This window comes from Pelodiscus sinensis, chromosome 26 (assembly GCF_049634645.1).
Source record: "Pelodiscus sinensis isolate JC-2024 chromosome 26, ASM4963464v1, whole genome shotgun sequence".
Classification (NCBI taxonomy): Eukaryota; Metazoa; Chordata; order Testudines; family Trionychidae; genus Pelodiscus; species Pelodiscus sinensis.
Genome location: NC_134736.1, coordinates 6,969,403 through 6,996,789, shown reverse-complemented (window position 1 = coordinate 6,996,789; position 27,387 = coordinate 6,969,403). Strand labels below are relative to the sequence as shown.

General features: G+C 45.8%; 2 protein-coding genes across 3 annotated transcripts in view; one reads left to right on the top strand and one right to left on the bottom strand.

The window, feature by feature from the left end:
- The window catches only part of LOC102453028 (carotenoid-cleaving dioxygenase, mitochondrial), a 94,911-nt gene that overhangs the window by 51,620 nt on the left and 15,904 nt on the right, over positions 1 to 27,387 (bottom strand). Inside the window, exons 1-3 of one of the 2 annotated variants that reach the window (XM_075909433.1) lie at positions 4,764 to 4,832; positions 3,319 to 3,384; positions 2,034 to 2,145 (exon numbers count right to left, since the gene is read on the bottom strand). The exons of the other annotated variant lie outside the window; for it this stretch is intronic. Coding sequence (XP_075765548.1) covers positions 2,034 to 2,145; positions 3,319 to 3,378 — 172 coding nt within the window. The 5' untranslated portion in view covers positions 3,379 to 3,384; positions 4,764 to 4,832. Of the gene's footprint in view, positions 1 to 2,033; positions 2,146 to 3,318; positions 3,385 to 4,763; positions 4,833 to 27,387 lie in introns of those variants that run through there. 2 annotated transcript variants of the gene reach the window in all.
- IL18 (interleukin 18) lies at positions 14,862 to 26,241 on the top strand. The gene is made up of 6 exons (XM_075909441.1): positions 14,862 to 15,008; positions 21,780 to 21,855; positions 22,391 to 22,396; positions 23,655 to 23,807; positions 24,786 to 24,931; positions 25,595 to 26,241. The coding sequence occupies exons 2-6, from the start codon at positions 21,786 to 21,788 to the stop codon at positions 25,826 to 25,828; spliced, it is 609 nt and encodes a 202-aa protein (XP_075765556.1). The 5' UTR covers positions 14,862 to 15,008; positions 21,780 to 21,785; the 3' UTR covers positions 25,829 to 26,241.

The window sequence follows — 27,387 nt, the reverse complement described above, 5'->3', positions numbered from 1 at the left end:
AGACTATTTTCATGTATACTGTTAGCGAAGTTTGTTAAAGGATGTCACATATGTTCTGGGAGAAAAGTTTAGTCATGACAATGTTTGATAAAATCCTAGATTTTAGTATCAAAGTCCTGCCCACTTCTGTTCTTCTGTGATAGATCCAAACCCTTGAAATCTACTAACTCAAAGATCCCTTTATTTTGTTCTTCCCATCTTTTCAGAATGCTCAAGGGAAGGAAACCCAAGGCTCTGTGTAAACAGTGGGTCAGCAAGTCATCAAAGATGATAAACTTATCAGTTGATTTAAAAAAAAACCCTTGAAGGCATGGGTTTTATAACAGAGATCAGTGCCTTGTATCACTAATTAACACTGCACTAAATAGTATCTATTGTCTTTGTTTTGATTTTTTGTTATATTTCAATAAAATATGCTGCTTCCAAAAATGTAAAAATTTGCCTGAACTGAAAGATACTAATGTGAGTATGACACCCTGCATCTTTCATACAATTTATGTTCTAGTACACAACACCATACATAACCAACACTCTGTGCCCTACATTCAACTTATTTTCCAGACAAAATCAATTTTAGCTTTGCAAAGTGTTTGCAATGACTGTGAACCTGTTCCTCAGACTCTCTCTCTTCTGCTTCAAATGATTTTCTATGATCCTTGCTTCTTTCAAGATTCCATCAAGCTCTTGTACATAAGAAGCATCCACTGCTGCTCTATCACTTAATTAAAAAAACTAATGTTAAAATTAATACTTAAAAAATATTAACATTCTCAGCTACTACTGATATTTAGAATTGCTTCAATGCTTTGCTTTTAAATTTGTTGACTATCAGTCAGCAGAATATATGACTAAATTACCTCTTTAATTTCATAGAATAATACAGGAGTTTGTTATTTCAGGATTTAGGGTTGATCTTTTTCTTCCACAGTTTCTTGACACTGCAGACACTCCACCAAACTTCACCACACCATATCCCACCTTTACATATTCTAGGTTCTTATATTAGCACTCTTTGCTGTAGTACCAAAGTGCCTTCCATCAGTTAAAAAAAATGTTAAAATATTTTTGTCTTCCTGTCCTGATGTTACTTACAGAGGTAGTGATAGAGATGTAGCCGTGTTAGTCTGGGGTAGTTGAAGCAAAATGCAGGACAATGTAGCACTTTAAAGACTAACAAGATGGTTTATTAGATGATGAGCTTTCGTGGGCCAGACCCACTTCCTCAGATCAAATAGTGGAAGAAAGTAGTCACAACCATATATACCAAAGGATACAATTTAAAAAAAATGAACAAATATGAAAAGGACAAATCACATTGCAGAACAGAAGGAGGATGCGGGGGGGTGGGAAGGGGGAGGAAGGAAGGTAAGTGTCTGTGAATTGCTGATATTAAAGGTAGGGAGAGTGGGATGTTTGTGAGTTAATGGTATTACAGGTGATAATTGGGGAAACTGTCTTGATAATGGGTGAGAAAGTTCAAAGACTTGTTAAGTCCTTGTTGGTAAGTGTCGAATTTTAACATGAATGACAGAGGTAGTTTCTTATTTTGTATTTTTTAGTTAAAAAACTGTGCATATTTATATTTCAGTGTAAGCTTGTAGGCAAAAGGTAGGTTCTGTATTTTGTTCTAAGATTTAAAAGAAAGCTTTGTGATAAAGCTGGCAACATTCTAACACTACTCAGAACTATGAGGTTGCATCAGGAGGAGAATTACATCACATGCAGTTAAAACCATTAGTCCATCAAACCACACTGCATCAAATCCACTCTCAAGGTTGACAAGTAGATAGACTAAAAATATTATAAGAAACAAGAATGATCCCATAAGCAGAATGATGCTTATATTTTAAGTATATAAAAATGTATAAAAAGTTTAAAACTGACTTGCCTTAAAATGTGGGCATATTTTGACAACAGGTTATTAATTTCCTTGTTTATATCTGTTAATACAAATATTTTATTTCAAAAGCTTGAATCGTCTGGTTCATGTCAACATTTATGTCTGAGTAATCTGAATATTTTTAATACATCACCATTTAAAACCTTTTCCAGTGCCTCGGGATTGTAAAGTGACTGTGAGCTTTCAGAAAGAGCCAAGTCTGGTCTTTCAAGAGAGGACAGCTGCGGACTTTCTGAAGCTTCATTCTAGTAACAAAACACATGGGGGAAAATGCATGCTAGTGCAGGTTCTTAGGAATTTGAAACTTCGCAAAAATAATTTTTATCAAAAAAATGTGGGGACTGTATTTTGGATTTTATTTTAAATTAAGGTTATAGTACGGTGACTTCACACGCAACTTATGTTCTTACCCATGTGAGTGTATTGTGAATGTGAACAGGTAATGTGATCATCAAGTTAGAATATGAGGTCTTGTCTTGCTGTAGAGATAAAACCTCATAAACCATCTAGTCTGTCTCCCCGGTATCTTGCCAAAGGACACTCTAAAATACATGGTGCCATATAAAAAACAATAATCTTCTGCTCTGAGCACCAACAGATAAGGCAATATGGGATAGTTTCTCAGATTTTCCCACAACTCAAACAGGGACAAGTCTGGCATATGTTGCATAGCTGTGCTGCAAAATGATGCTACATTAACACTCAATGAAATGAAAAGACACAAAAAGGATCTAACCATTCAGACAATTCCTATATATGGAAAGCAAGATGATTTATGGGGATGGATGAAATTAAAGTCTGTTTTCAACACTGACTTGAGATATTTGACTGGTTCAATAGACAACCATTTTCTTTAAGGGTATGTCTAGGCTGCGGTGCTATTTCGGGATACCTCTAGCTATTCTATGTCTTTTGAACCAGACCGTTATTTTGAGATAGATTTCAAAACAATGGGCTTGCTATTCCGATGTCACTGTAACCCTCTTTCCACAAGGATTGAGGAACATTTTGGAATAGCGGTTTATGTCAAAATTAGATCAAAATAAGGTGCACAATTTGTGTAGCTCAAATTGTGTATCTTATTTTGACCTACATGTGCAGTGTAGATGCACCTTGATAGTTCATGTTTTGCTTTCAATCAGGATAAGCCCTACAGAGAAATGCAGCCATATGTAAGTTACATTTTGTTTGTCTTGAAAAGCAAAAACTTTATTCTGTTATCTCCTATTGCACTCAAGAAAACCATACAACTCTTTGGTAGCTTACATGGAATAATATGGTGGACTGAATAGTTATCCATGGCAGTTTCAGTGAAGAGAGCAATGACTGGATGCACATTTCAACTGAGCTCCCCTCATCCCTAGAAGGGTTCCCCTGTCCATTCCTCTCCCCAATCAAAGCCTGAGAAAACAACTCACCTCCATCTCTTTTCTACGCTTACTTCTATTTTCATCAGATTTTATTTTATTACTTGTCATTGTTACCTGACAAAAAATGTAATATCACATTTGATAAGTACATAATTTTATCTTGTTTAACTGAAAAATAAGAGACTATAAAATAGGTTGACAACATATAATCTCCATAGATTCTCACTTTATGAAAGCTGAAGCTAAAGCCTCAACTGAAGGGTGGCAAGAGGAGCACAACTGCATTAAGCATGAACTGAAGAAACAATCTGTCACAACAATTGTGTGCCAGGCTATGTACAATAGTTCAGGCATTCTGAGAACAGTTCCATACTCAAGATCAGATAGTCACTGCACTCAGATGAAAATAATTCTGTCTATGGAGCTATTAGTACCAGAATCAGGAACTATCAGTGAAAAACATTACTGTCTAAGGAAGCCTGACTTTGTGGTGAGAGCCAGGGCCCAGAGTCAGGATTCCTGGGCTCTATTCTTGGCTCTGAAAGTGTGATCTGGAAATGTGGTTTTCAATGGGTGAAGCAGACAGGACTCCTGGGTTCTATCTTCAGCTTCACTCATTGTAGCCTGTTCCCTCTATGTCAAACGGAACGGCACTCACCCAGCAGACACTGAGGCTGAGCAAGTTAATGCAGTGGCAAGAAATAACCATCTTATAGACTGGATGTGGTTTGCCAGGATTAGCCCCCGGTTGGGTGGCTGCCCCTGTATTTATCTGCACCTCCACAGGTATGAGCATTTGCAGTTTCGGTTGGCTGCAAACTGCTGTTCCCAGCCAATGGAAGCTGCGGGAAGCAGTGTCCTGCACTGCCATCTTATTGCCCACCCCTGAGTTAGTGCCAGGAAACTGGGAGCTCTTTGAACAAATATACTGGGAAGGGGCAGGTGACTAGAGCCTTGCAAATCCACGGGGATCCGCATCCACAGATGTCGATGCAGATTATCTGCGGTTCCTTTTTTCCAGATACAGAGGCAGATACGCATTTTGTACCCATGCCTGGCTTTACAAATGACCCGTTATTCACGCCAAGCCCCTTCTAACCACCCTCTACCTTGCAGCAACCAGTGTGAACGGGGGGGGGGGGGTCCAAACGCCCCACCTCACCCCATCTCTGAGGGGATTATCCCTCTCTCAAGGGAAACGAGTGCCCACCAGATCCTAATCATTCCTACCAGCACCCCACACAGTCTTTCGACCCCATTGCACCCCTGCAGCCTCTCTGCCTGAAGAGCCTGGTGGATAGTCCCAAGGGACCCCCATGCACCACACAGAGCGCCCCCAAACATACACCCTGCCCCCCCCCCCAGCACTATCCCCTGGGGGCATGCTATGCAATAGGCAGCAAACCCCAGTGACTTCCATCCCCAGCGCCTGGAGGGCTTGGCATGCAATAACCACCCCCACCCACTGCCCCCCAGACACGCCTATGACCTACCCCCACAGCACTAGGAAAGGGGCCCTCCCTCTTCAGCGCCCCCTCCCGCTAAGTTGCCCCTCCCCCCCCTCAAGCTGCACGCGCGCTCCGCCCAGCGGCAGGCCGTTAACGGTCAGCGCGCGCGCGAGGGCTGTGCTTGGAACACATGTGTCCCCTCCTCCGCCCGCCCCGCGCGCGGGAGCGAGCCCGGCCTCGCCAGCGGTGGAGTGACCCGCTCTCGCCGCCAGGGGGCAGCCGGGCCCTGGCAGAGCCGCCGCCGTCGCGTGCGCTGGGCTGGGCCCTGGAAGGACGAAGGTGCCGCAGCGCTGGCAGCGGGCACGCGCCCCGGCCCGTGCGGCTACGGGGGGGCGACCCGGATTGCGCGGGCTAGCACAGAGCCCCGGACGGAATGACACCCCCCCCGTACACCTACAGTCCCCCCATACACAACCCCAACACAGCTGCACCCCACAAACCTCCCACACACATCTGCAGCCCCAGGCACACACACACATCTGCACCCCACAAACCTCCCACACACATCTGCACCCCCAGGCACACACACAAATCTGCACCCCACAAACCTCCCACACACATATGCACCCCCAGGCACACACACACATCTGCACCCCACAATCCTCCCACACACATCTGCAGCCCCAAGCACACACACAAATCTGCACCCCACAAACCTCCCACACACATCTGCACCCCCAGGCACACACACAAACCTGCACCCCACAAACCTCCCACACACATCTGCACCCCCAGGCACACACACACATCTGCACCCCACAAACCTCCCACACACATCTGCACCCCCAGGCACACACACAAACCTGCACCCCACAAACCTCCCACACACATCTGCACCCCCAGGCACACACACACATCTGCACCCCACAAACCTCCCACACACATCTGCACCCCCAGGCACACACACAAATCTGCACCCCACAAACCTCCCACACACATATGCACCCCCAGGCACACACACACATCTGCACCCCACAATCCTCCCACACACATCTGCAGCCCCAGGCACACACACAAATCTGCACCACACAAACCTCCCACACACATCTGCACCCCCAGGCACACACACAAACCTGCACCCCACAAACCTCCCACACACATCTGCACCCCCAGGCACACACACACATCTGCACCCCACAAACCTCCCACACACATATGCACCCCCAGGCACACACACACATCTGCACCCCACAATCCTCCCACACACATCTGCAGCCCCAAGCACACACACAAATCTGCACCCCACAAACCTCCCACACACATCTGCACCCCCAAGCACACACACAAATCTGCACCCCACAAACCTCCCACACACATCTGCACCCCCAAGCACACACACAAATCTGCACCCCACAAGTCTCCCACACACGTCTGCACCCCCAAGCACACACACAAATCTGCACCCCACAAGCCTCCCACACACGTCTGCACCCCCAGGCACACACACAAATCTGCACCCCACCAGCCTCCCACACACATCTGCACCCCCAGGCACACACACAAACCTGCACCCCACAAACCTCCCACACACATCTGCACCCCCAAGCACACACACAAACCGGCACCCCACAAACCTCCCACACACATCTGCACCCCCAAGCACACACACAAATCTGCACCCCACAAACCTCCCACACACATCTGCAGCCCCAGGCACACACACAAACCTGCACCCCACAAACCTCACACACACATCTGCAGCCCCAGGCACACACACAAACCTGCACCCCACAAACCTTCCACACACAGCTACACCCCCAGGCACACACAAAACCTGTACCGCACAAGCCTCCCACACACAGTTACACCCCCAGGCGCACACACACACAAACAAATCTGCACCCCACAAACCTTCCACGCATATCTGCATATCCAAGCATTCACAAATCTGCTCCCCACAAACCTCCCACACACACACTTGCACTCCCAAGCACACACACACCCCTGAACCCCACAAACCTCACACACACAAACTTGCACCCCCAGGCACGCACACAGAAATCTGCACCCCACAAGCCTCCCATACACACTTTCACCTCCAGACACACAAACAAATCTGCAGCCTGCAAACCTGCCACACACACACCTGTACCCAACAAGCCTGACACACATCTGCACCCCCCCATATACCCAAAGCTACTTGGTCTGCCACCATCCACACCCCACAACCTCTCCTATAGTCATCCCCCAATGCACACACACACTAGACTTCCAATCCACTTTCACCTCCACACATCACAACCCCCATACCTATGCATCCCAACCTCCCACAGCCACACTACAACAAAAGTACAGTGATAACGTGGTCAGACCAATGGTCCATCTAGCCACTCTTACAACAGTGGCCACACACCACAACTATCCACCCCCAGTTACCCATGTATTCATAGTCACTCCGCACACACACATACTCCTCACAACACACACATAACCCATCACACACACATTTATATACTCAATGCCTACACATACCCACATTCACAAAACCACACACTCACCTTCCCTGCAGACACACACACTGATGCACAGACTGAAACACAGCAGTGACTAACATCTGCCACACAGTGGAAAAAGTAGTTTGGGGCAAGAATGGTCTTATGCAGTGGGCCACAAAATCTTTAATATCTGCACAGAGCATTTTGTATCTCTGTTTTGCCTCTGCACCTCTGGACTTCACTCCACAGAAGACATACATTAAATGGTGCAAGACAGGGAAATAAAAATAATGGAGGAATGAGGTTAGCCTTGCTTGGAATCAGATCCCTGGTCCAAGGAGTCTAGATAGTCCAAAAATATTTTTAGAACATAGATTCTTAATCTGGGGGCTGCATTCCACCTACACAAATCCTCTCCCCACATCTACACACAACAACTGCTCCATGCAACCCACCCCCAAAATACCATTTTTCTCATGTTGTGCTTCATTGCTCTGGACTATTGTATGCTGTTTTTTCAAGAAAATAAATGTATATTATTAACTACAACCACCAATATTATAAAGAACATTAAAAGTTATTGCTTTCCTAAACCCTAAATTGATAAAGTGTAGTGCATAAAAACATTAAAATAATCAAAGATACACTATGATTCAGTTTTTATTTCTCTTTGTTTTTGTAAGGAAAAAGTAAAAAATCCAAACAAGAATTGAAACTGCTGATACAACAGAACAATAACTAAATACTTCCCTAAACTCATGGCCCATATTCATTGTACTGCAACTGTGAACTAGTAATTATCAGGAATTAGTCAATTGTTCTTATTGGAGAGTTATGAGTACTACTGTCTGAGATGGGCCAACAGATATTGTAATAATTGCTATACATTTATCCTAGCTGTAAGCTCAACTGTGAGAAGACAGTGAAATTTTATAAAATAATAATACATGTTTATGGGGAAAAGTGCAAAAATGAGACAAAGACTGAATTAGTCCGAACAAAAAGACTGCAAAGAGTGTGCTAAGATCATGCTTGGTAACCAAGAAGATTATGGAATATACTCTGATATGTCAAAAACTGGACCTAATTGGTAGATAAAATAATGAGATGATGAGCTATTCCAGCCATCACTCCCAAAACAGAGATTTGAGGGAGAAAGCTAGCTACTGCAAAACTGGCTAGGGAGAGGCAAATGCCAGCCAACTAAAAGACAAGAAAAAGAGATGGAATAAAGTTATCCACCATGGTTGTCATCCCCACTGTCTTTGCTTACCATCTTCATCTTAATACCAGAAGCTGTCTTGTTCAGACTGGGTTAGAGCCACTAGAATATTTGTCTGATCTCCCAGCCTGCTCCTGGTCATAGGGTACGTCTACACTGGCACCCTTTTCCGGAAATGCTTAAAACGGAACAGTTTTCTGTTATAAGTATTTCCGGAAAAAGCGCGTCTACATTGGTAGGATGCTTTTCTGGAAAATCACTTTTTCCGGAAAAGCGTCCGTGGCCAATCTAGACGCGCTTTTCCGCAAAAAAGCCCCGATCGTTATTTTCGCGATTGGGGCTTTTTTGCAAAAAACAGTACTGTGCTGTCTACACTGGCCCTTTTCCGGAACAGTTTTCCGGAAAAGGACTTTTGCCCGAACAGGAGCAGCATAGTTTTTCCATAAAAGCAGTGATGATTTTACAGTAGATCGTCAGTGCTTTTCTGGAAATTCAAGGGGCCAGTGTAGACAGCTGGCAAGTTATTCCGGAAAAGCGGCTGATTTTCCGGAATAAGTGGCCAGTGTAGACACAGCCATAGAGTTTAAGGCCAAAAATCCCAACAGATCATCTAGTCTGAACTTCTGTATAACACATGCCACCAGCCACAGCCCCCCATCCACACAATATAGCCAGTGACAATAATTAAACCATACTATTACAGCCCTTAGCAGACTAGGCTATTACTGCTCAAGGCAGACAAGAGGGACCAAAGTGTACCAATCCTGAGGCTCCTGAAAATAGACAAGTGAGAACATACCCCAAAAACATAGGCTTTGCAACAAAAGCTCTTTTAACCAAGTAAAGATTGCCTCCTAACAGTACTATAAGGATATTTGTTAGCCTTGTTGTAAACCCTGAGTTTGTCAAAGTTAGCGGGTGGACTGGAGTGTCATTCCCGTTTGTGTTTTGCTATTTGGGATTATAAAAGGGATAGCAAAACACAAAGGGAATGACACTATTCATTAGCATTTGTATTGCAGTAGTGCCAGGAAGAAGGTCCCATGATGCTATATGCTGTACAAACATAAAATACCCCAAATAGCTGACAAGCTAAATCGCATGGGACACAGGGGTCTTTCTTTCTTGTCATTAGTTTATATCCATCAATCTGGGTCAGTGTAACACAAACATGGTATGATCTTGGTGCTGGTTGGTGACATGGAAATGGCTTGGTGGTTTCATTCCTCCACCCTACTGGACTAAAGAAACATCCTCACATTTGCTATAGTTCTTGGCAATTTAATTACATACCAAAGGATTGAATAATCATAGTCAAAATGACCTCTCCCTACAAATAAGAGATTTATGGGATGTTGTTTTACACACGTTGGGGGGGGGGGGGAGGGAAGTATGCCCTCATGCTGATTTCTGACCTCTTTCAAAACTGCAACTTCCATCTGTGACATCATTTACAGCACAAGACAGCTACTGTAATTGTAACAAGTTGGGCAAGAAAACAGGATGTGCCTTCTGCTGGGAGAGCAGCATTGCATGTGCTGTGGTACCCCGTTCTGAAAAGCACCCGCAAACTCTTCATACAAACTCAGACTGAGATTTTTTTTTCTCTTAATTGTGGTGGTAGAAGAGGAAGTGAGACATGGCTGTATGTATACAGTCTATTGGGAAATCCCGATTTACAATGCAACGCAGATTGTCTAGTTGACATGATTTTTCTTATGACAATAATCCAAGAATCCTAAATGAAATGCAATAGCTCATGTCACCGGATATAAAGCCCTATCACCGATGATGGGGGAGCATGCCTCAAGCTAACCAATGCTTCGGTATGATGCTGGGGAAGGTGTTCGTTGGAAGTGCCTTCTTCTGGACAATATATAGAACTAAAGTCTGGAAGATATACGGTCATTTAAGTGCCCATGGTACAGAGAAAGCAACTGTTTAGATGTTAGTTCTGGTGTCCTGGCTCATTTCTGATTTCATGTACTCCTTCTGAAGCGCCAGTTCGATGCGGGTTACTCCACTCCCGACGTCGCGTCTGTGTTCCACCCCAGAAGGAGCTGCATTTCAGTCATGGGTGAGCAAAGCGCTTCGGAATCCTGGACAAGGAAACACAGCAGCTCCCCGGCAGTAGCAACGGGGCCGTAGAGTAAAAGGCGTCGCTGCAGCTAATTAACCAAAGGGCAAGTCGGGGCTCTGCGGGAGACTGAGCCCGAGGGGCGTTTCCTGGTGACACCCCGGGCAGGCGGGGAGCCGGGCAGGCATGGTGCGCTCCAGTTCTCCCCGCCTCCAGCCGGGCTGCGCTCCTCCCTCTCGCTGCCTCTCGCTGCACATTGCACTCCGGACTGAGCTGCAGGAGGCAGGTAGGCACCGCTGCCGTGCCCGGGTGGGCTGGGGGTGCAGCTGGGAGGGCACTGGCGCTAGGGCTGAACCCTGCCAAGGGGGCTCGGAGCTAGGATCCAGGCCGCTGTGCCAGAAGCGCCGCCGCTGCTCCAGCGGGAGATGCTCCCTGCGCGGGTGCCTCTAGGCTGGGGCACAGGGCGGGCGCCCAGCAAGCCTCTCTCCTTCCCAAACCACCGGCCAAGAGCCTCCCGCCCAGCGCCGTATCCCGGGGAGACCCCAAACACACACCGGGCTTCCACTCTGCCTGGCCGCTTTCCAGCGATCGCCTTTTGCTTTGATTCTGGCTCCCTCAAACCGCACCGAGGCACCTGGAAACCATGTTGTGCACTTCTGGTCCTGAGTTACTGAACTGCTGCACCGGGGTTTGCATGGGGCTGGGCACTGGCTGGTCAGGATGGGCATAAAACACCCTTGGACCATGTCAGTTTTAGAGCGAAAGGTGCTCTAGACATAAGAATATTTCAAGATGAAGCTCACATGAAGCGTAGAGCCCAGAAAAGCCACCCAGTGTAGGGGAACAACTGCCTCACGTTTGGAATGAAGATCCAATTGGTGTCTGTATCTCTTGGACTCACCCACATTGACAAACTATAGAGATCATGAGCAAAAGTGGGAGGGAGATGATTCTTTCACAGCAGAGCCTCCCAGATACCTGCCTAAAAGGACTCCTATAGCAATAAGCCAGGAACAAGCTGAGGTGGTTTGTTCTGACATTTACATTGGTTGTTGACTTTTGTAGAAGAGGGTTGGGGTTTTTTTTAGTGTAAAAAACTTCTTGCAAAATTTCTGGTTATATCAAAGGTCACCAAACTTACTGACTCTCTGAGCCCTATATGACAATCTTTAGAAGTCCAAGAGCCAGCTGTGCTTGCCAGGGCTTTAGCCCCAAAGTGGGGTGGGGGACTTAGGGCATCAGCCCTGCAAGACGGGGATCTCGGAGCTCAGCCCCATCGAAGGTGTCTGTCTGGGCTCAGGGTTTCAGCCCTGCTTCTGCTGAAGCCCTGGGGCAGGAGTGCTCTGTGGGTTTGAAACCACTTCCTGCTGGGCAGAACTCTGAAGTAACATGCAGATGTGGCACATGGAGGTGGGGGGGGGGGCACATGCCCTCCATATTTTTGCCAGGATTTGCAGGACCCACTCTGTCACAAAGTCTTACCAGAGCCACATCCTGAATGGCAGCTGAAGGAGCTGGCGGTAGTGAGGAAAAGCAGCAGCAAACAGCTGGGAGCTGCAGGAAGAACCACTGTGGATAAAAAGGTGTACCTAGGACAGTACCTGTACCTAAGAAGGGCATAACACAAGCTATTGGCAGTGACAACATACCTTCTAATTGTGCTTCCCACATGACAGCCAACCATCCTTTCTCTGGCAGAAGCCCTAGCCCCACTCCATGCCAGGGCAGAAGCTCGGAGCTTCATCCCCCATCTGGCAAGAAAGAAGGGGGAGCGGAGCCTAGGAGCAGGGCTCTGTGAACCACACTTATCTGTAAAACTCTTAGGCTGTGTCTAGACTGGCAAGTTTTTCTGCAAAATCATCTGCTTTTGCGGAAAAACTTGCCAGATGTCTACACTGGCCGCTTCAATTTCTGCGAAAGCACTGACAATCTCATGTAAGATTGTCAGTGCTTTTGCGGAAATACTATGTTGCTCCCGTTCGGGCAAAAGTCTTTTCCCGAAATATTTTTGCGCAAAAGGGCCAGTGTAGACAGCACAGTACTGTTTTCTGCAAAAAAGCCCCGATCACGAAGCGCATCTAGATTGGCCACGGATGCTTTTCCACAAAAAGTGCTTTTGCGAAAAAGCATCCTGCCCATCTAGACGCGCTTTTCCCAAAATGCTTTTAACGGAAAACTACTGGCTTATACAGTAAGAAGCAAATGCTGTCCTAACTGAATTTAACAAATATGCCCAGGTTTATTAGCAACCAGCAGTGAAAGTGATGTAACATTACTTACAGGTACTGTCCTATTGTAACGTAGGTCTCTGCTAGCTCTTTAAATAGCTCCCTGCTGGCTTTTGCCGCAGCTCAGCCAGGTCTTGCAAAAGCTGCACACCAGACACACCCACTTACTTTCACCTCTGTTAATAATTTAAGTGCATTGTTACATGAGTAAAGCAGGAGAGGCAGATAAAGTCTTGGCTGAGTGGAATAGGTTTGAAGGAAGCACTCCACATGTCCTGGGTTGTTTATAAGATAAATAATTTTAATGTGCTTTAACAAAAGACTAATCACCGTACAACTGCAGCATTTTGTTTCATCTACCACTAACGATGCTATGGTTTTGGAGGAGGTTGGCAGGAAATACTAAGCCTGGGAGATCTGAGCAGGCATCTAGTGTCTTGGATGGAAGAGGGTGAAATTTAATAGCATAAGAGCAATGTGCAGAAAACTTCAGTTTGAATCTAATTTGTGTAGAATTTCTCATCCTTAGATGTCCCTAATTCACTGACTTTTAAAATAAGTTATTTGTGTGCTTGATGTATTTAGATTTGAATTATAAAGAACACCCATAAAATATAGAATCAGAAATATGGAACTGGAAGGAACATGCAAAAGTCACCTCATCCAGTCCTCTGCACTGAGGCAACACTAAATAATAGCTAAACCAGGAGTGGGGAACCTCAGGCCCGGGGTACAGATGTGGCCCAAGGCTTGCCTGGATCCAACCCCTGAGGCTTATGCCCGCTCCCCCCCCGCACTGGGGAACCTGTGCTCCTGCCCACCCGCTACCCCGCCATGGGGATGGAGCACACAAAATCTACTAGGCTGGGCTCCCTAGGCTCTGTTGTATGAGGGGAATATGAGGAGTGTCTTTTTGCTTCTCAGTCGGATGCAACATTAATGAGGGGTTTTTGTGTGTGTGGTCCCCAACTGCGTTTTCTGTGGGTCAGTGGCCCCCGACCCAAAAAAGGTTCCCCACCCCGATCTAAACCATTCCTATATGCACCTGAGCAATTAAGAACATAAGAACAGCCATACTGGGTCAGACCAAAGGTGTCTGCCAACAGTGGCCAATACCAGATGCCCCAGAGGCAGGCAACACAACAGGTAATCTTCACGTGATCACTCTCCTGTCACCCATCCAGACAAGAGGCTAGGGACACCATTCCTATCCATCCTGGCTACTAGCCATTGATGGACTTAACCTCCATCAACCCTGTTAAAGTCCTAGCCTTCACCACATCCTTTGGCATGGAGTTCCAGAGGTTGACTGTGTGCTGAGGAAAGAAAAATTTGGTTTGGTTTGGTTTGGTTCGGTTTGGTTCGGTTCGAGGGATAGCTCAGTGATTTGAGCATTGGCTTGCTAAACCCAAGGTTGTGAGTTCAATCCTTGCCAAGGCCATTTGGGGCAAAAAATTGTCAGAGATGGTAATTGGTCCTGCTGCAAAGGCAGGGGAGTGGACTTGATGACCTCTCAAGGTCCCTTCCAGCTCTAGGAGATAGATGAATATAATTAAATTAATGGAGATTGCCTATGTGTCTGGCAATTGTATTCTTTACTATAGTTTCAACTGATTTTCCCAGTACTGATGTTAGACTTACCTATCTGTAATTGCCAAAATCACCTCTAGAGCCCTTTTAAAATATTGCCATCACGTTACAAACCACCATTTATAGTTCCTCAATTTCACGTTTGAATTCTTTCAGAACTCTTGGTGTTCTTCAAACGCCTTTTTGGCTTTTCTTTTTATATTTTTACACTTAATTTGACAGAGTTTATGCTTTTTTCTATTTTCCTCACTAGCAATTGACTTCCACTTTTTAAAAGATGTCTTTTTATCTGACACTGATTCTTTTACTTGGTTGTTACTTGGTGGTAATTTTTTGGTTCTTTTACTGTGTTTTTTAATTTGGGATATACATTTAAGTTGGGCCTTTATTATAGTGTCTTTGAAAAGTTTCCATGCACCTTACAGAGATTTTACTTTTTGGCACTATACCTTTTAATTTCTGTTTAACTAACTTCTGCATTTTTTGTGTGGTTCCCTTTTCTGAAATTAAATGTCACAGTGTTGGGCTGCTTTTTCCACCACAGGGATTTTACATTCCAAGCGTCTAGCTGTGTTTACCTCTTGAACCAGATCTTGCACTCCACTTAGGACTAAATCAAGAATAGCCTCTCCCTTTGTGGGTTCCAGAACCAGCTGCTGCAAGAAACAATCATTTAAGGTATCAAGAAATTTTATCCCTGCATCTATCTCGTCCTCAGGTGACGTGTGCCCAGTCAATATGGGGATAGTTGAAACTTATAATTAAGCTTATAGTGGCCAGTATTTGCAACACATATAAATAATGAATTAGCCACTACACAAACACTTTCTATCCTCAGATGTGGTGTTTGCTACTATGATAAGATTTACAGAGAAATAATTACTGTGGTTTAGTGGCAAGTCATCTATTTGGAGGAGCCAGGTTTGTCACCTCTGAAGTGCCAAACCTGCAGAACAGCTTTGTTAATTTGCAGTTTTGCTCATGCTCTCACCAGATTACATAGGCCTGCGTCAGACCAGTGATGAAACGTCTTGCAGCCAGGGAAGCCAACAGCGTTTGCAAGCCCCTGTGCAAGGTTTAGCTCGGGGAAGATGCGAGGGCATCAGGGGGAAGAGTGGGCCATCAGCACTGCCTGGGCCACAGAGCAACCCCCAGACCTCTCAGCCACCAGGAGCGCACCACACAGCCCTCTGGCAGCAATTTAAAAGGTCCAGGGCTCTGGCTGCAGCATAGTGCTGGCCAGGAGCCCTGGACCCCTTTGAATTGCCAGGCCCTGGGGCAGCTGCCCTCTTTGCTGCCTTCTTCTCCCCCTCTCAGGCTGTGTTTAGACTATAGAGTTTTGTCAGAGAAACAGCCATTTTTCTGACAAAAATTGAGTTATGGCCACACTGCAAGCACGTTCTTTGACAGTACAGTAAATCGAAAGAACAAAGGGCTTTTTGCGCAATTGGTAATCCTCATTCCATGAGGAAGAAGCCTTTTTGCGAGAGAGCTCTTTCGGAAAAAGGTATGTGTGGACGGGGAAAAGGGAGTTTTTTCGGAAGAAGAGGGAAGAGGAAAAATCACAGGTGTCCTGGTGGCCATTCTGTCGATAGCAATCACTGCTTACACGCAAAATAGCGTCTTCAAAAAAGGGCATCGCTTTTTCGATGCGCTTTTGCAGTGTGGATGCTCTGTTTTGCAAGAAGTTTTTTCAGAAGAACAAGAAGCCTGTAGTCTAGACATAGCCTCTTTGGGCCTGCTTGCAGCATTTCACAAAGCCAAGAAAATAGACTTAGCTATTGCCTGAGTCAGTTTTCAGAAGGTTTTACTTCTGTAAATTTAAATAGAACAACCAAGCAGTTAATTCCAAAATATAGTTCAGAAACCTGGCAGAGTTTCATTAGAATACAGACCAAAGAGGATGTGTGTGTTTCAGGAATACAGAGGCTCAGAAGAGAAAAATGGAAAGTAACAAGAAGGGAGAGTGTTAAGCCGTGTGAGGTAATGGGGAGAAGAAAAAAGGGCCAGGGTTACCATGTTTTTTTCTCTGTTTGCTGTTTTCCTGTGCTTGTTCCCATTCCCTTTTCTTTTAAAGGTGATGGATTAAATTGGCTATTTTAATTTTGGACGGGGGAGGGGTCTGAAGGCATCACTGATCTTTAAAGGGAAAAACTTGCATATATCCTCTTTTCAATGAATGATTGTGGAAAGTGGAGGTATAGAATACAAACCTATACCTCCACAGAAGCCCCACTGTGTGCAAATTTACCAGGCTAGCTGGCATCTTGGAAAAAGTCTTTTTAAAGAGAATATTCATGAAACCAGGCCCATTTCAGTTCCTCTCCAAGAGCCATACCAAATTAGCTTAACACTTCTCATAGAAAATCCTTCTAACACTTACCCCAAATCGTTGTTTGTCTTTGAATGGAGAATTAGTTAACTCCATCTGAAACCTCAGTGTAATCATGTTAGATTATGAGAGATACTTTTGGAAGCATGCATGAGTTGGCTGTTATTACCACATTCCCTAAGAGTATGTCTACACTTGCTCCCTAGTCCGAACTAGGGATACAAATGTAGCATACCGAAGTTGCTAATGAAGCGCGGGATTTAAATATCCCATGCTTGATTAGCATATTTGCATCCGGTTGCCATTTTAAAAATCCACTAGTCCAAATTAACTCGCCGCATGTAGATGCGGTATTCGGAAAGAAACCTCTTCCCTCGGATTAACTGTTACTCCTCATTACACGAGGAATAATGCCTATTCCAAAATAGCTATTTCGGAATAGCAGTAGTGCGGACACTCTACTGCTGCTATTTCTAAATAGCTCCTCCCCAGGGTCATTCAAACTAATTACTCCCCAGTGCCTCCTGGGACTCTAAATCGAGGTAGCATGTCCACTTTAGGGACTAATTTTGAGGCTTCCCTGTAGTGTAGACATGCTATTTCGAAATAAGCTATTTCGGAGTATTTCTTCCGGAATAGCTTATTTCAAAATAAACATGCAGTATAGATGTACCCCTCGTGAAGAGATCCCACTGCTATTGAAGATGTCTGTTATCCTATAGTTCATGATGATTTGGGGATTGGGTCCACCTAGTTTGCAATATTTCTTTACTACACGAGGAGTCTTAGGCAATAGGAGCAGCAACAATTTCTCTGCAGCCAAGGGGAAGAATAAACTCTTGACGATTATAATTAAGGACATCTGAAACTAGGTGTATCTGAAACTCACTCTTTTGGCAGAATTTAGTTACTGTTGGAATAACAGGAGTAAGCAGGAAAATGTTAAATGTAGTAGTACTCTATTGGGCAGGAGTTTTATTGATAACTTTTACTATAAATTAGCAGATCACATCTTAAATTGTACAGTGGTTTATTTTTGGCACTTTAGCTTTTAAAAACTCTTCTATAATATCCCAGCCTCGTGCCAGACCTGGTATTGCACTGTGTGCAGCTTGAGAACAGATTGAGTTCTAAACCAAGGCTGGAGAAGCACGTTCTGAAGCTGTGAGCAGCAGGGTTTGTCTCACCTGCAAAAGTGTTTTGTGGGCTCAATGCACAATTGGCAGTGCCCATTTTATTAGTGCTAGGTAGGTGTACAGTTATACAGATTTACTGCTGTGAAAGGAAACAGTTTGTTTCTCCCTCTGCCCCCAACCAAGAAATGTGCCCATGCATATGTTTCTCTCCGCTAGTCACCAGAGTATTTTCCATCCATGTGCAGAATAAATTTTGTTATATGCACCAAGGCATGTGCAAATGTGTACCAACAGTAGAAACACCTGCTTCTGGCTGTGGGTGCTCTTCTAATCAACTGGGCACCATTTGAATCTCTCCTTGATGGCTGCCCAAGTGCTCAGCTTATAGGGAACACTGGTTGCCACCACTGACAACTAATAGTACTAACATTATAACCAGGGCTTGCCGAACTACGGTGAGCCCCGCTCGCCAGCAACGCTGTCCGGCAATCTGCGCATGCACAGATCGCCCGAACCCGGCTCTTCTGGGTTGCAATCTACTCGCTACGGGCGAGTAGATTGTATTATTTGTCAAGCCCTGATTATAACTATTAATTAACATTCCTGTCTTCAGTGCTAGCAGCTGATTTGGAATCCTGAAACCTGTAGGTCAAGTCCCAGGCAGAACAGGTGACCGCATTCCATACACCTTTCCTGACTTGAAGCGAGCACTGAAGACAGGAATGGTTGTGACTTGCACAGAATATCCTCAAGTCCTCCTAAATAACCTGAAGTCAGACAAAACAAAAGAGGGTGGAGAAGTTGTCTGCAGACTCAACATACTTGGAATGCATCAGCAGTTCTGGCTCACTGAGGTCCGTGGGAGCAAAAGCTACTTCTTTGACTGCCATACAGTGTTGCTCAGCATGAACCTGTAAAGAAGCGATTTTAAGGGCACCTCATTAGTTTCAAAGAGGACAGAACTACCACCTGTAATGGACAGAGACCAGCTGGTTTATGGAGATAATCTGCAGGCTGGAAGACATAAATCTTTTGTTAAAAATAAATTTGTTAATCCTGTGGATGAAACATTATAGCTTCCTCTTTTAGATCTCAGCTGGCTCTCTTTAAGGAGGCTGCATTAAGGTCATGGAGCCAGAATTCAACCAGGACTAAAAATATGGTTAAAACCTAACCATTAGCACATTTCTGCCACAGCAAAATAAATTACATTCCCCTTTCTTCCTCAAAACAATGCACCAGCCCAGACCCGGATGGTTCACACTCTGAACTAAAAAGTTCCCTAAAACTATAGATCACACTGACATCCTGTAGGAAAACTGGAAACAGTAAACCAAATGCACGCATGGTAAAATAACTTTTTGCAGATACAGTAGGGAAGATTAAATGATGACATGGCATTTTGCTGAGCTATCAGCAATTTAGGTTTCTTATGAGTAAGTCTGTGAGTCTGTGGCGGATTCTGTGACTTTCTGGGGCCTCCAAGACTTCTGCCACCTAGTGGTACCCCTCATCCCAAAGCCTCCCCAGCAGCTTGGGTGGCCCCAGTACCAGCTGCAGCGCCCCTTCTCCAGCAATAGCTGTGTTTCTGGGCCACCCCCCAACAGTGGCACTAGTCTCCCAGGTGGCCTCCTGCCATGCTGCCCCTCCCTCCAAACCCAGCGGACACTGAGCCATCTTCCCCAGCGTCAGCAGGCTCCCAGGTGCCCCTGATAACCAGCGGGTGCCCTGGAACCCTCTGTGACGTAGTGGGGGTACCTGGCTGGTTTCTATGCTGCTGGCTCTGGGGTAACCCCCACTGACTGCCGTGGGTACCAGGACCCAGCAAAACAGGATAAGTCACTATGCAAACCAGTATGGCCAGACACCCCCCATGGAGAGGAACAAAGGAAGGTGGAATGCTGCCCTGGCTGGGGGGCAGGGCTGGAAGAGAGTTGGTTAGTTGCTGTCTGAGAGCATGGAGGAGACAGCCTAGGGAAAGGGGCTGGAGTTTAGGGGCCCAGTCTCCCCCATCTCAAGGGGGCCTGAGGCATCCTAGCCCAGCTCTGTGACCAGATTACATCTGTGCTGTGTTGTATCCTGGAGAGGCAATAAACTTCCTCTATTCCACCGGCTGGTGCAGTCTGTTCATGCCATTTCGGGGTGCAGGAGACGGGGGACCCCCAACCCGCCGTCACACCCTCTCTCAGCACCATCAAGCTCACCAGAGCCCCATAGCATCAGCAGGTGCCCTCAGAGTCCCTAAGATTTAGTCAGGGATCTATAGTACAAGTCATGGATAGTCGTGGGACCATGAATTTTTCTTTATTGCCTGTCCCTGTAACATGTCCCTGACCTTTACAAATACACCCATGACTAAATCCTAGCCTTACTTATGAGCAGTTCATTGTGAGTGACATTTACAGATTTGCATAAACTACTGTGTAAGTAGCATAAAGCACTCAGGGCCTTTTTCTTTGTCATCCTGCACCGTCTGACATCATTTATACAAGCGTGGAAATGTGTAAAGCATTTTCAATGCTAGAATGTTACATCCAGTAAACATACACTGGTTTAAATGAGGACACAAGGTACAATGCAGTGGAGAAAGGAATACTCAAGAATCTATGACTGGCACTACCAAAAAAAAAAAAAATCAAATCAGTCAACCGTCTCCCCAAGGGATGTAAGTCAGCAGTCAAGTAGTTGACTATCTGATAAGCCTAGGCTTATTGTGTAGTCAAGTTGATTACTCAACTACTTGCTTCCCCATCCTCCTTGCTGCCTCTGTATCAGAGGCAACGAGGTGGGGAGGGAAGGGGAATCAGGAGCCGGTATGGAGGTGTGGAAACAGGACTAAGGGAGAGGGGATTTGCGTGGCCATTTCAGGGTTTGTCAGTAGCAGAGCAAGAGTCTGGTTCACTCTGACTCTTGCTAACGTGAGAGCTAGGAGAGAGCTGTGTTCGCCTCTCTGCCTGGCTCTCCAAGATAAGAATGGAATGCTGACCTCAGCGAGAACCTTGAAGATAAGACGGTATCCGATGGGAATTGAGTGGGCAGGGAAGTAATTGTGTGATGTTGTATGTAACAGAAAGGTGTATATATATTGGGTTTTAATTGTTTTGTATTTGTAGATCCGCTTATGCTATCTGCCCTTGCAATATTGCTCAAATAAATTGCCTCTGGCTACTTGTTGCTTACAAACGCAGAGTGAGGACAATGTTTTCTTCCAGAGAGGGGAGCCAGCTTAAAAGCCAGTTCCCCCCAGCACCGTCTTTGTGGTGCCGCCTGCCCTCTTTCCCCCCCATACTGCTGCCACTATCAGAGGCAGCATCACGGTGGAGTGAGGGAGGAATTGGTGCAGAGGAAGCTACCACAAAGCAGCCCCTGTTCACGGCCAGCCCCAGCAAACAGCCTGTTCCAGCAGCAGCCCCTGTTCGCAGCCGGCCCCAGTTGCTGCAGAGGCTGCTCCAGCAGCAGCCCCTGTGGCAGAGGCCCGGGCTGGCAGCTGGCAGAGGCTTCACAGCAGCAGCCCCTGTCCACAGGGTATCTTAGCTCCCCACTGGGACCCCCTGCAGACAGGGGCTGCTGGACCCAGCACAAGCCAGGACTGAGCAATCCTGGCTCAGTCCCAGCTTGCGCCACTACCTCCGTTGCACCTCTGCTGTTTAAATGCAGTAGGAGATGGGCTGCCTGTGCACCCGACTCCTGCTACATTTAAACTGCAGAGCCACAGCAGCCTTCCCTTACTGACTAATTGTGTAGTCAATACAAACTTTGTCGACTACACAGTTTATCCACCTCTTACCATCCTTACTCTCCCCTATACTTAGTGGTAACATCAGCCACGCCACTGGTGTGCAGTTAGACACTTCAGTCTCGCTTCCCACCCTGTTGTGGGCTTTACTGGGCACCAGCTAAGAGCAAAGAACTTAGCTCTCTAGATCGGAGGGAGAAAAGCATCAAACCCATCTCTGAACTCTTTCCCTCTGCTCTCTTCAGATAAAGATGAGCTGCAGTGAGATCCGTATGCTTGCCTTGGGATTTGTGGACAATTCTTTTGACTTCTACTTTGAAGGTAACACTTGTCTTTTGTATCTTGGATAGGGTGTGCAGTTTGGGATTTCTGTGCAGATGATCAAAACTTGCCAGGCAATGCAATCTATTGCTTGGGTTGATGTATGTAGTTCTATCACCTCCCACTTTGCTTCTCTATAACCTCTGCTAATGGGACAACTCTGCTGTTGACAAAAAGTGCTACATATGTGGTTGTTAGGTCGGTATAACTATATGGCGCAGCCACATTCCTGAGGGACGGAGTCATTTTGACAGATCTGTTATGTAGTCCTGGCTTGAGACTTCTAGAAGTTCAGCTATTCAGATGCAGAATTCTTTGCTATTCTGCTTTCACATCAGTGTCCTTGATAGCATTAATCTGGAGTATCGCAGACTTTTACCACATCTCCAGAAACAGGATAATTGGAAGGAATGATGGTTGTGGAGGAGGTAGGCTTTCCAACTCACGTTAGAAAATGATCTGTGGTATGTATACAGTGTAACTGTTTTTTCTCTCTTTTCTCGTTTCATCACTCGTCTCTCTTGGAACACAGAAGATGAAGGTAAAGTTGAAATTTGCTTGACAAATTTTAACTCTGGACTCAACTAGCACAGAGCTGCTTGCTATTCCCAATGCTGTCTGATCCACCCTCTTGCCCCCTGCCAACATAGTGTTCATCAGTATTCAGTGGTGATTTTCATACACAAACGAATGGTGGGCATGGAAAAACTCCCTCCTTATTGAGTTCATCTAAGTGACACCCAGTGAAAGATGTTCTAAAGCTGGAATAACTCACCTGGCAGACAGTGGGGGGATATTTCACAATGGGGTCCCCCACCCACTGCCCTTACCTGTGTTCAGCCTTCTCTTCAGAAGTCTAAATTTGAAGAGCAAATGCACATCCTGGGACACCTTCCAATGATGGAATATGTAGAGCAGGGCTCTTCAGTCTATCACATGAAGCCTGCTCCCTGATCACAAACTAGCGGGTGGGCAATTTGGGGACAAGAGTAAAGGTATAATCCACTAATCTACTCAGGTGCATAAGTCCCTGCTGTGATCCATCAATCCCAATATGCCCTTAAAATCACTCAGTGCCTACATTTTTCAGAACAGAAGGTGCCTAGTTGCCGCCTCTAGGGTCAACACAGTTACCTCACATTAGGTGTCCAGACACCTACCTTCCACTTAAGTCCTGGAGTGATTCATAAACATGGAGACTATAGGTGGCTGAACACGTAACTCACTCAAGAGGCCCAAGCCAGCAGGCTTCTGGATAGGCCCCATTCAAAATCCAAGGGAGGAGGTAGCAGTGGTGCTACTGCCTTTGCTATAATAAATCATTTGGCTAGAGAATGAGGCTATAGCCACCCATCTGTGGGGCAGGAGACCCACAGGCCCAGTCCCCCTGCTCCAGTCACTTTCATTATTTACTCACAGTGGAACATCTTGAACAAGAGAGAGGGAGCCCTACACTGGAATACATATCCCAATATTCAGTAGTTAGCATGCTCCCCTGAAAGGTGGGAGAACCCTGTTCAACTTCTTTCTTCTCCTCTGTCAGGGAGGGGAGGGGAGAACTGAACCTAGGCCTCCCACATCCCAGGTGAGCACTTCAACCGCTCTGCTAAAAGTTCCAAGCTGGGCATCACCAACCATATTGTGTGGCAGTTGGCCAGCAGACAGGCTAAAGGGGCTTTTTGGCAATCTTTTTACTATGCCAGCATCCCGTTGTAAAAAGTTGGCGTGGGATAGGCTCATCTGCTTCTTTCTGGGGAGAGTGGCATTAGTGGTAACTGTCTGATTAATGCTTACATTAGAAGGTCTGGAATGCGACTACTGGAAGCAGGCACACTCCCTAAAGTACCAGGTCTTTCGAAACATATCTAATCAGGTACTCATCGTGCGGCCAGGACTAGGGAATGACATCACACCTGCATTTGAGCCCATGGCAGATCAAGAGATGAAAGCTGGTATGATATTTTTGACTTCTATAGGGCCTATAACTATTGCCCCTGCTCTTCATTCCAGGCATGCTTTTCCCTATGTACCACTTGGATTATCGCAGCTACACCTGAGTTAAGGGGCAGGCCAAAAACCTAAAACTTTAACAACAATTTCTAGTAAATGTAGTTTGTGCTTAATGCCAGATAAGAATAGAGCTGATCTCTGATATAGGACATCATCCCCTCCAAAAATGATGTTGCCCATTTTGGGGTTGGCCAATCTGAGTACACCTTCACTTTACAGCAGGAGCCAAAGGCCAGATGTTCTAGCTGTGAGCAGACAGAAAATCAGAGAATTTCCTCCCCAAAATACTGCCCTGTACCCCCACATGAAAGAAGCATGTGGCTCTGTAGTTTGAAATTAGGGATCAGGAAGGTGCTGCAAAGATTTCTGATGCCACCAAGCTAATGAACCACTATCACAAGCAAAGTTCTTACTCCCCATTTTCTGTTGTCAGCAAGAAGCAGTATTTTATATTGGACAAGCAAGGCAATGTATCTGGCACTAAAAATAACTCACCAGTCTCTTTTGGTTTGAATCAGTACGTCTCCACATGCCCCGACTTGTTTCAGTTACTCATTCAGGGTCAGCTGTTCAGCGCCTATTTACAGCCAACACGAGAAGGAAAAGAAACCCTCACCTTCTGAATGTGCTCCCAGGGCGGCGCACACTGACATCACACATGCTAGCCCTTAACTGTTTTGCCCTCAAAACAAGTAACAAGTCCAACTGAATTTTTGGCCATCAGCAATCACAGGGCAGAATGCAAAACAAATCCCAGCCCCACTGAGCTGTAAGGAGGGTCATAGAGAGAACACTGCTTGCGGTGGAGTTGAGAGATGCCCACATAATAAAACTGTCAGTACACGTTCATGCCTGTTTTTACACAGCTGTCTGCTAACTCTTTACCCGCAGGCTCCTAACAGTCAATATTTTGTGTTTAGACTCTGGAGTGCACTTCACCATCCACTATTACAAAGACTACTCATTTGAGGAAGGGTTGCCTGTGGTTTTCAGCGTCCTGGTAGACAACAAGACTTACTGTATGTACTGCACACAGGAAGGTGGGGAAAAGATCATTCGATTTAGGGTAAGTTAACTCCCTCTGGTTCCAGTGTTTGCCGTAACTCAACATTCCTCAGGAACCCAAATTAAGAAAAAACAACAACAAAGGGGCCAGAACAGCATTTCTCAAATGCTGTCACCAGGGGATTTTTCTGCAGCAACCATCTCATGGGCGGAGATGGGGATGCTGATGTCACCAGCAGGGGACTGACACTATTCAGCCTTCCAGGGGCTCCAAGCAGCACACCTGTAGAGGGTCAGGGTGTGTGCATGGTACTGGAGGAACTTTCAACATCACAGGTAGCTGTTGAGTTTCTGTTCCACCTTCCCAAGGGTGGAGAGGCTTTGGGCTTCAGTGCTTCTCACTCCCTAGCTTTGGCTGCAGGGCTCTGGAGTTAAGATTCCTTACCCCACTCCCTCCCCGAGTCCAGTGGCAGGCTCTGGACTTCAGCCCTCCCTAGCTCCAGCCCCAGGCTTCAGCACTGTGGCGGTGAGGCCCCACCGTGGAAAAATTGTCAGAGTAGTCACCAGCAAGAGTTGGTGGCTGCACTCTGAGGCAACCAATACATTTGTTAGGAAAAACTGTGTTAGAACATGATCAACTGTTTTTGAGGTAAAAATGTGAAAACCACATACAAGTGTCCAGTCTTCGAACTGGTCATAAATCTGAGTATTTCCTCCACTTCAGGAAGAAGTAGTTCCCAAAGAAATTCTGGAAAACAGCAGTGATATCATCTTCATCCAAAAGTCAATTTCATCAATAGACACAAGAGCATTCAAATTTGAATCTTCACTAATGCGAGGACATTTCTTGGCTTTTCAGCATGTACAGAACTTAAACAAACTGATTTTAAAGCAATGCAAAAATGAAGACCAAGTAGATGAATCCATACATATTCTTGTCTCCCAAAAACCGATTTGATAATGTATCATATACATGCAATTCCTTGGCCACTTTTCTACAACTTTTATTTCTTCAGCAGTCAAACTATCTATGTTAAACTGTGTAACCCTCCACTGTATCCATGCAAGCAAAAAGCCTCCTTGCACTGAGTTAAGTTCTTCGGGATTTGTGCTGAGTTTATTGTCTCCAGGAGTGACACTCTTCAATGCTTATCTTCAACTGAGCGCCAATATAGAAACAGACTATATTGGGGGACATGAAGCTTAAAGACTATAGAGATTAATATCTGTTGCTAGTTACAACAGAGCTTCCGTGGTAAGACTGCTATTTACCACAATGCCCACTCCAAAAAAAGCAAGTCTGCATGAGATTGTGGTTGCCAGCTTTTTGAAGCGTTACATTTGGAATTAAACTGAAACGTTGGGACTTTTTTAGGATGTGTCCACTTGTATCTCCCTCTATCACAAAGTTTAAAACTGAAGTAGATATTGCAAACTCCTATAAAGAAGCCTCACACTTTTTCTATCTATCTGTGACAATCAGATGGATCTGGGTCAGAGAGACTCCTGTTTTGTACTAAGAGTTGACCAGATGGCTAACCTTGTCAGCCTAGGTACACTGAAAAAGGGGTGTTTTCCTCTTTCACTAATACAGTATCAGAGGCTACATATACACACTATAAACTAGGGGTATGATTTCTTAGCTCACATACCTACACTTGCAATAGCCAACACACAAATATACATAGTAGTGTAGCTACAACAGCAGAGACAGTAGTAGCATGTCTTAGCCACAGTAACAAACACCTGTCAAAGCAGTGGGTACCTACTGAGTCATGCTACCCCAGCTACTCTTTATGCATGCTGGCTCTTGTCAAGCTACGGAGCTCACAGTGTTAGATATAGCCTGAAAAAGAGGGGCTGTGTCCATCATCATACACCAGCAGGAGGGACCCTGCCTAGAATAAATGTGTATTGACCACAGACTCCCAAAAGGGTGGAGGTCAAATTAGGGAAGGAAGCATATCAGGACTTTTATTTTAGAGAACTGTAGTTTGGTGTTTTATGAGTGCCTTGACTGTTAAAAAACTTCTTTGCTAAGCCTATACTCCTTGCTTTCCTGTCACGCTGTCCCCAAAAGGGTTAAACTAGAATATAGTGTGCTAGCAGGTAGGTAGAACTTGGGGGAGGGGGGAGAGTGTGAAAACAAGGAGGAAGTCTTGAGCCAAAAGTGCAAAGTTTGGGGCATTTGGACTGCAGGGTGCCACATCCTGAGGAAGGAGTTAGACAAGAGATCTGAAGCTAAGTCAGGGGCAGCCAACTATTGGCTCTTCTGAAGTTAATATGCAGCTCCTGGCTTAGACACTGACTCCAGGGCTGCAGCTACAGGTGCTCAACTTCTGGCTCCACCTCCTCCAAGTGTATTGAACCCTTGCTCCTTCTCTCCCCCACAGAGCTGTTTCATGGCACTCAGGAGGCTGACTGCAGTGGGCAGGAGGCACAGGGAAGGAAGAGGAGGCACTGATCTGTGGGGCTGCTAGTGGGCAAAAAATACGAGAGAGGAGGCACCTGACAGGG